General features: G+C 47.2%; 1 protein-coding gene across 1 annotated transcript in view; it reads left to right on the plus strand.

Annotated features, from left to right (window-relative positions):
* Nucleotides 1-8,490, plus strand: part of anxa1a (annexin A1a) — a 28,944-nt gene extending 20,454 nt beyond the window's left edge. Inside the window, exons 11-13 of the mRNA XM_072516587.1 lie at nt 5,253-5,311; nt 6,599-6,721; nt 8,311-8,490. Of these exons, the coding sequence (XP_072372688.1) occupies nt 5,253-5,311; nt 6,599-6,721; nt 8,311-8,370 (242 nt within the window). The 3' untranslated portion in view covers nt 8,371-8,490. The remainder of the gene's footprint in view (nt 1-5,252; nt 5,312-6,598; nt 6,722-8,310) is intronic.
* The last annotated feature ends 985 nt before the right edge of the window (nt 8,491-9,475 follow it).

Consider the following 9,475-nt stretch of genomic DNA (forward strand, 5'->3'; position numbering starts at 1 on the left):
ATTGGTATAAGTTATTTATTATTTTGTTTATCCTAATTGTCTTCACGCAGTTGTTATACAGTAAATTATTTGAACTAAATGTTCTGTAGTTCATTTTCGTCTACAGAACATGACAAATGGTTACATATGATCCAAAGGTTGGCATAGCGGACCAGCATGCGGTTTCACCCCCCCCCCCCCCCCCCCCCCCCCCCACTGGTAAGCCCAGTGCCCTGGACTATTTGCTTGTCAACAAACATGGCTACTCATCCCGGGTCCTCTCAGCAGCCCTTCCACCACCTTCACCTTTTTGGAGTGCTATTCTGCATTCATGACCACTTGTTGGGGATGTGATTGGGTCACAGGATGCTATTGGATGTGGGGTGGCTCCTGTTAATTGTATGGAAATTGATCTTGAGTGGTAGTTATTGGCTTCTCTCCATGACTGATCCTCATTTCGCTTACTGGAGCCAGACCGCTTGGATAACAGCCCGGCGCAGTTTCGCTTTTGGCCTCTTGTCGCTATTAATGAGCGCCACTGAATCGCTCCCTCTTTCTTGATGACTGTTAGGGATTTATGTACTGGGCAGAATGGAAATTAAACTATTTGGGGGATATGTTCTCCATGCAACAGGATTTGAAACCCCCCATTTGAGTCTGGTGTTGGGTTCCTGCACCTTGAGGAATGTCCTGACCAGGGTGTTGCTGTGCTTAACTGGGATTTGACTGTGTATTCAAACTATGGGCGTGATTTAACGGCGATCAAAGTGGAGGAAGAGATCAGGATCCGTGCTGGGTGTACAATCGGCTGACCCACTCTGGTGTTACCCAGATGTGGTGACAGTTGTCACCAATTTAAGGGCAATCGCCACCTCTGGATACTATGTTGTATGTAATGGCCTCCTGGGAACTAACTGACTCCCAGCGAGATATCACGCAGGTGCAGTTCAGCACCAGTGTGAAGGCTGCTGAGGGGATTAGAGGTGAGTTTGTGTGCCTGTTCCCTGGTGCATTACAGTCTCTCTTGAGGGTGGTCTGCTGTACCCTCCACAACCTGGCACAACAGCAGGGTGCCATTATGAAGGAGGGATATGTGGCCTCGTCTTGAGGGGCTGGAGGACAAGAACGAGGAGGACCTGCAGCAGCTGGAGTGCACTTGGGAGGCCTCTGCATCTGGTCCTGCTAATCCTGGCCATCGTGCTGGCACCCTCAGCAATACGCCTCTGACTGGGCCAAGTGCCCTGCCAATGTCCACCTGTGCCTGGGACACTCCTTCCGTGCAACTGGGATATGCTGTGAAGTGCCCCGGCAATGCCCATATGTGCCTGGAATATGCTCTTGAGAGTCTTGGTGCATCTGGGATACATCACCCAGCAACTAGGATGTGCTGTATGGGCCCTCGGCCATGGTCGTTACTGACTTGTGACATGCCTTTGACACCACCATTTAAGGCACTGATGTCATGCTGCAGGCTTTCCATTCTGCTGCCCCAAGCAGTATTGGCCTCGTTTCTGGCACCATCATAGCATTTGGACCCCTCTAATCAGCTATGCACATGCCGGATTGTTGCTGCCTGATATGCCATCAATGAACACACGACGAGTGGTGAACGTAACTGAGGTTTTAATAAACTAAACCGAGCCTCCTGGCCTTGGATCCCAAACTGAGGCAGCGGCGGAGACTAGTCACCTTTATACAGAGCGCGAGGGGAGGCGGAGCCAGCAGGCAGTGGTTTACCACATTACATATAATACAGTGGCAGTTTACCACAATCCACATTATAAACTACAGTGATTCGGAGCCAGCAGGGACCAGCCCAGGCATGTTACAATACAGTTGTTTACCACATTCGCCCCCTTTTTCAAAAAGAGCCCAGCGGGGGTGAAGTGGACTTAAAGATCAAGGCTGTAGGGGGCCTTGACCTTCTGCTGTGATCGCCTCAGTCCTGGCTGTGGTGTGGGCACCGGTGTCGAGACCTGCGTGTCCGGGAGCGTGTTGTCCTCTTCACCCAGTAGTTGAGTCGGTGGAGGGGTGGGCGGGGGTGATGGCCACCAGTGGGCCTGCGGGTGCCAGACCTTGAAGTAACTAGATAGTGGTGGAGGGAGACTGTGTAGGATCGGGCGGGGTGGTGATGGTCGCTGGGGAACCTGCAAGTGCCCAATCCCAGAAGGAGACTGTCCTGTCGCCTGTCATGATGTGCCACGTAGGCATTGTGGATTGGCATGGAGGAGCATTACCTTCTCAACGAGGGGATCTGGCTTATGGCTCCTCACATGCTTCTGGAGAAGGACTGGCCCTGGGACTGTCAGCCAGAACTGGAGCGAGACCCCGGAGGTGGACTTCCTGGGGAAGGCAAACATACGTTCGTGCGGGGTCTTGTTGGTGGCCGTGCACAGGAGCGACCGGATGGAGTGGAGCGCATCGGAGAGGACCTCCTACCAGTGGGAGATGGGGAAACTTGTAGACTGTAGGGCCAGGAGGACGGCCTTCCAGACCGTCGCGTTCTCCCCCCTCCACCTGTCCGTTGCCCCAGGGGTTGTAGCTGGTCGTCCTGCTGGAGGTGATGCCATTGCAGAGCAGGAACTACGCAACTCGTCGCTCATGAAGGAGGAACCCCCAATCGCTATGGATGTAGGTGGGGAACCCGAACAAGGTAAAGACTGTGCAGGGCCTTGATAACGGAGGCAGAAGTCATTTAATTAGTTTATTAAATTGATATGCCATCAATGAACACGACGAGTGGTGAACGTAACTGAGGCTTTAATAAACAAAACTAAACAGCCTCCTGGCCTCTGATCCCGAACTGAGGCAGCGGCGGAGACTAGTCACCTTTATACCAAACGCGAGATGAGGCGGAGCGAGCAGGCAGTGATTTACCACAATCCACATATTATAAACTACAGTGGTTCGGAGCCAGCAGGGACAAGCCCAGGCATGTAACAATGCAACGGTGCAATACAACACAGTGGTTTACCACACTGCCATCCCCGCCTGAATCTCATGGCCATGCCCTAGCAGCTGCATCCGCTCCCGATAACCTTGTCCAGAGGCTCGGCATCTGACTGGTAGTCCGCAGCGTCCTAGCATCCAGCACACCACCTATGGATGTTCGTTCCTCCACTTGATGTGCATCTGTGTGGTGCTCACCCGATTGTGCCCCAGAAGCCTGTACACTACTGTCACCCACTGAGGTGTGCCTCTGCACTGGTGGAGGTGTTGGCTGTGACACATCTATGATGGCGGCATCTTCTGAGCTCTGCTTGGGTGTTCTCCCTGGTTTTTTGGGGGGGGGAGAGAATATGGAGCAGGCCAATGTGGTGGCATGGAGTGTGTTCAGAGGGAATGTTTGAGCAGCTCCCCCTTAGCAGGGAAATGCTGGGCTGTGGCCGTCTCTCAGCTTGGCTGTCAGCAAGCACCCGGGAAGTCATGCCCGGTACTGTGTATGTAAACTTCATTGCTAATCCAGGAAAGTTTACCACTAAAATAGCTTCTCTTTTTGACGTCAATGGTTTGAATTGGCTTCCAAAAAAAGCATTCCTGTGGTTTACATTATAGCCTTCTGGAAAATATTATGGAAACTGGCAGCAAATCAATTTCTTTCTTTTCTGTAACTTTGGCAGCATTCTTTGCACTCCCATGTTTTGCAGTTGTTTAGTGTCAATTCCTTTTTGATTTAAAATTGTTTTGGGGGGGGGAAAAAACATGCAGAACAACACCCCTACCCCCCTATAACCAACTGTTCAAAATGAAGAATAAATAAACCTCCTCTCTTATGAAACGCCTCAATTGCACAACCCCTCCAAGGTAAACTTAACCTTCTCTAAATATAGGTGATAGAATTCTCTGCCGGTGGGATTCTCCGTTTTGCCAGTGCCCGGGGGTTTCCTGACAACATGGGGCTGCCCACAATGGGAAACCCCATTGACCGGCCGGCATAATGAAGAGTCCCGCTGGCGGATCGCGGCTGATAAGTGGCGGGGTGGAGAATCCAGCCCCCGAACTCCAACTGGCACCCCCAGCCATACTGGATGAAGAGGCTGACCTCCACCTCAAAAGGACTCGCCTGCGAGAATCCAGCAAAACTAAGGCGAAACCGGTTAGGTAATTTGGACATTCTGAATTCTCCCTCAGTGCATCTGAACAGGTGCTAGAATTGGTGGTTAAGGGCTTTTCACAGTAATTTCTATTATTATATAATCTTTTTATCATTATTCATTTTATCATCACCACACTCCAGCACTGTCCCCATACACTGAGGAAGAATTCAGAATGACCAATTTGCCTAACGAGCAGTCTTTCAGGACTTGTGGGAGGAAACTGGAACACCCAGAGGAAACCAAGCAGACGCTAGGGGGATCGTGCAAACTCCCCACAGACAGTGACCCAAGCCGCGAATTGAACCTGGGTCCCTGGTGCTTGAAGCAATAGTGCTAACCATTGTGCTGCTATGACTGCCACCCCCAAACAAAATTCTCAACTTCAGACAGGACCATAACATATGTATATGGTTGGCTGACCTCCCCCACACCCCTTGCAAGTGTCCTCCACCTCCCCCCTTTTTAAACAAACGGCTCATCCTCTACCTCGTCAGGTGAGCCCTGTGCATCACCTATGTATTAACATCAGCCTTGCAAAATCATCCTCCGCAACACCTCCCACTACAACCCCTCCAATGCTACTCACAGCTCCTCCTCCCACTTGGCCTTGGCCCCATCCAGCAATGTCATATCCTCCATAAATCACCAACAGCGCGGAGTGAGGTGTCACCAGAAATGTTGGGAAAACCTTCCTTGCAAATTTCCCACACCTGCATATGCCTAACTGCCTGCGGAATCCCAAACTTCTGGCCTTCCAAAAATAAGTCCTTCAGTTCCATCCACCCCATACTACTCTCATCCCTGAAACCTAGCATCCAATCTTGCCGGCTCAAATGATCAATGTCCAATTCTATGCTGCATGATACCATGTGGCAAAAATGAGTTTCAATATGTCAAGTATTTGTGCAAAACGTTAAAACCTAGTCCAGAATGTGCCCGCATGTTATCTAGGTTTGCTCATTAAATTTGACCTTATCTAGATTCTGTTTTGACATTGTGTTGAGACCTCCATTTTGTTTTCCTTCCTATCACAAGTGAACTTGAAACTCAAATGGTCCAAATACATCCAGGGCAGTAGACTGTAACAGGATTCCTTGTGAACAAAATATGGGGAATTGTGTGCAGTAAACTCATGAAACGTCTCACTATATATTATTACTATTTTTTTTGACACAGTAAAATGCTTAGGGTGTAAACCGGGCTACTTCGCTGAGAAGCTGCATGATTCAATGAAGGTAAGTATTATATCTATCTCTTCCCCCTGCTTTTGGCGAGATCGTATTTGATCTGTTTTCCATTTTGTAGGGCAAGTGGGAAGGGAGTTGTGGCACAGTGGTTAACACAGCTGCTTCATAGCACCAGGCACCCAGGTTCGATTCCAGCCATGGGTGCCTTTCTGTGGTGTTTGCAAGTTACCCTGTGTGGATTTCATCCGGATAATCTGGTTTCCTCCCACAGTCCAAAGATGTGCCTGTTAGGTGGGGTTACGGGGATAGGGTGGAGGAGTGGGCCTAGGTGTTCTTTAGTTCTGTGCAGACTCTGGGTTGAATTACTTCCTGCACTGTAGGGATTCTATGGATACCAAGTGGACATGTAAACAGCCTTGACTTTTAGCAAGGGGACTGATCCTCAAGCTTTAAAGCAATCCGTCCGATATAAAACTTGCACATGCTCATAACATTGGTTTGAAAGCGGAATCCATGGGTATTGGAGTAATTACACTTGTTAACAACATTAGAAACCAAATTCAATGTAAAGGGTGGTATTGTAACATTGATTTAAAATTGGCAAAGAAATACAAGTTGTAAATGGCCACTATCTTTTTTCAGACTGGAGGGAAGTACACAGTGGATCCCCAAGGTTCAGTCCTCGGATGATGGCTGGGTTTTTTTTTTTCCAAGGACACTGTTGGACTGGAAGTACCAGGCATAATAACTCTCAAACAGTGAGGAAGGCACTAATAGACCTAAATATAGAAGAGATGTTTTAGTATGCAGAAAGGCGACGCATAACAAATTATAGTTTTAAAGGGGTGTTAAAACCAACCTGTCGATGCTCACGCAGAAACCATTGAAGTTGGTCGGGCTACTTAACACAGATTTGTGGCATCCAGCAACTAGTTTCTTTCCCCTTGCCCTAGTAAACCACTTGTTTTCATTTGCTTGTGGCAGCCTATGGATTTCCAGATGAATGGAATTTGAGTTTGTTACCTACCTTGTTGCCGCATGCCTTTAGTTTCACCTTTTTTGTTTGTGGGCAGAACTAGGCATCGCTTTCTTCAAATATTCCCATGTGCCTAGTCTTATTTAATGGACTCACTGCATGTTTACCCGATATCTTGTGATTGGTGCCTTCATATTATCATAAAAACACAACATGCCTTGCTAGTCCAACACAAGGATCACTTTAGTGCGGTGCCCCAGTGATGCCACTTGTATGAAAACTATTGCAAGAATTAATACGAACCACCTGTTTCAAACTTGGCTTTCCAAATTGATTGTTAAATTCTTGTTTTTGAATAGGGCTATGGTACCAATGATAAAATGTTGATCAGAATTCTGATTTCCCGTTCTGAAGTGGATTTGAAGGATATCAAAGTGGTGTACAAAGCAAAATATGGAACAACCCTTCACCAAGCCATCAAGGTAAGATTGTGCTCATTTTAATAAAGTAGAAGTGAAGGTAATTTCCTCAAATCTTCAACAGAGGGCAATTGTTGATCACAAATGAAGCCGCATGGATTTGTGACTGGCCTGCATAACAACTTGCCTTGAAGCAACAGATTTGACAGAATATCGTTGAAATTATTAAAAAAACCCTCATTTTGGGTAACGGTCACAGGCATTTGCGTTTGAATGGAGAAGAATGCAAGATTAACATTTCAAACCAAACTTTTTTGTCAATCTGCTTCAGGTCATTGAGAAGCATTTAATCTTATTTTCCTTCCCCTGGATTTGTGGCTGCAGTATTTTATATAGCACCAAAAAGTGGCCCTTTGGCCCAACATGCCTGCACTAGCCCCAGCATGCACCCTGTGGTCTCGTACCCACTCATCTAAATTCTAAAATGTTAGTTCCTGCCTCTAACACCCTCAAGGCAGCGAAGTTCCAGATTCCAACCACTCTCCTGGGTGAGAGGTTTTTCCTTTTCTGTCCCTTAAATCTATGCCCCCTGATTACTGAACCCTCTCCTAAAGGGAAAAGTTTCTTCCTATCAATACCCTTCCTATCTATACCCTTCCTAATTTATACAATCCGGTACCTGCCTTTCTGCAAGGCAAGCAACCCCATCCTATCCAGTCTCTTGATAGCTGAAACACTCCAGCCCAGGCAACATCCTGGTGAATCTCCTTTTTACCTTCTTGTGCAATCAAGTACTTCCTATAATGTGGCAACCATGCTGTGGCCTAACCAGAATTTTATGCAGTTCCATCATAAACCTCCCTGCTCTTCTGTGCCTCATGCCTTGGACAATAAAGGCAAGTATCCCATAAGCTGCCTTAACCACTTCATCTACCTATTCTGCTGTCTTCTGGGATCTGTTGGCATGCTTACCAAATGCCTCTGATCCTCTACTTCCTGGGGTTGTATATTTCCTTGCCTTGTCAGTCCTCCTAAAATGCAATATTCAATCAGATCTCCTACATTTGGGTCTAGATCATTAATGTACACTAAAGGCAGCAAGGAACCCAGTACCAATCCCAACAGAATACCACTGGACACCAGACTTCCAGCCATTAAGCCCACTAAAACTGTTATCTCTTCCCTCTCTCCTCTTGCCCTTTAATGTACTTCATTTTACTCGCTAGTGTTTTTTCATGCTCACTCTTTGCTCACTGACTTGGTTTTAAAACACCCCCCCACAATTTTCTTTTACTTTTCCTCTCGGGCCTCTTGCTGTTTTGAGCCCTCTATCTGCCATCAGTCTCCCTTTTTGGATATCCTTTTGACATCCAGGGTTCTCTGGACTTGTTGCTTCTACCCTTCACCTTTTATGGAACATGTTGGCCCTGTATTCTCTAAATGAATCCCACTGCTCTGATGTTGATTTTCCTACACCAGTAAGTGCTATTGACTCTGCCTCTATTATATTCAAATCCACCATTTTTAATTAAGTATCACTGGCCCATACTGTTGTTTTAATCCATTTGAGTCAAAGAAATATGGGCTTGGCCCAGTCTATTTTCGTGTACGATAATACCAACCGTTGCTTTCATTTTAATCTTTCCTGACAGGATGACACCAAGGGGGACTATGAGACAATCCTGCTGGCTCTATGTGGAAGTGATGAATGAAGCATGCTGATCCAAGTGTCTGTGGACATGAAGTTGTAAAAATAATGAAGCTAATTCTAAATCTGTTTGTCATGTTAAATAGTGAAAATCCATTGGTGCAAATAAAATGCTCTGCATTTATCTTCACTGTCTACAAGAAACACAACTTTAACCATAATAGAAGTAAAATACTACACATGCTGGAAATCTTCAATTTTAAAAACTGATGCTGTGTAATCTATTCCATTTCTAAAATGGCTTCTGCTCACTTTGGTCCCTGGTAAGGGCATTTAGCACAGGCAGTAAAACTGCACCGGTAAACAAATTGAAGTCTAGGTCTAAGTCATTTAATGTCACTGCTCTCATTTTGAACCTAGCCATGCCAATTATTGCTCTCTTGAACCCATGTCATACTCGTGTGTGATGTGGGAGCTCCGGGATACACCCATTGTCCCTGGCTCCTTCATGTGCAAGAAGTGTGTCCAGTTGCAGCTCCTGTTGGACTGCTTGACAGCTCTGGAGCTGCGGATGGACTCACGAGCATCCGCGATGCTGAGGACGTCGTGGATAGCACGTTTAGCGAGTTCGTCATACCGCAGGTGAAAGGTACTGAGGGAGATAGAAAATGGGTTACCAAAAGACCGAGCAAGAGTAGGAAGGTAGTGCAAGTGTCCCCTGCGGTCATCTCCCTGCAAAACAGATATACCGCTTTGGATACTGTTGAGGGAGATGGCTCACCAGGGGAAGGCAGCAGCAGCCAGGTTCATGGCACTGTGGCTGGCTCTGCGGCGCAGCTGGGCAGGAAGAAGAATAGCAGGGCTATAGTGATAGGGGACTCAATTTTAAGGGGAATAGACAGGCGGTTCTGCAGATGCAATCGAGACTCCAGGATGGTATGTTGCCTCCTTGGTGCAAGGGTCAAGGATGTCTCTGAGCGGCTGCAGGACATTCTGGAGGGGGAACAGCCAGCTGTCATGGTACACATAGGCACCAACGATATAGGTTAAAAAAAAATGGGACTAGGTCCTACAACCTGAATTCGGGGAGTTAGTAGTAATCTCAGGATTGCTACCAGTGCCACGAGCTAGTCAGAGTAGGAGTGTCAGGATAGACAGGATGAATGCGT

Source organism: Scyliorhinus torazame, chromosome 9 (assembly GCF_047496885.1).
Source record: "Scyliorhinus torazame isolate Kashiwa2021f chromosome 9, sScyTor2.1, whole genome shotgun sequence".
Taxonomy (NCBI): Eukaryota; Metazoa; Chordata; class Chondrichthyes; order Carcharhiniformes; family Scyliorhinidae; genus Scyliorhinus; species Scyliorhinus torazame.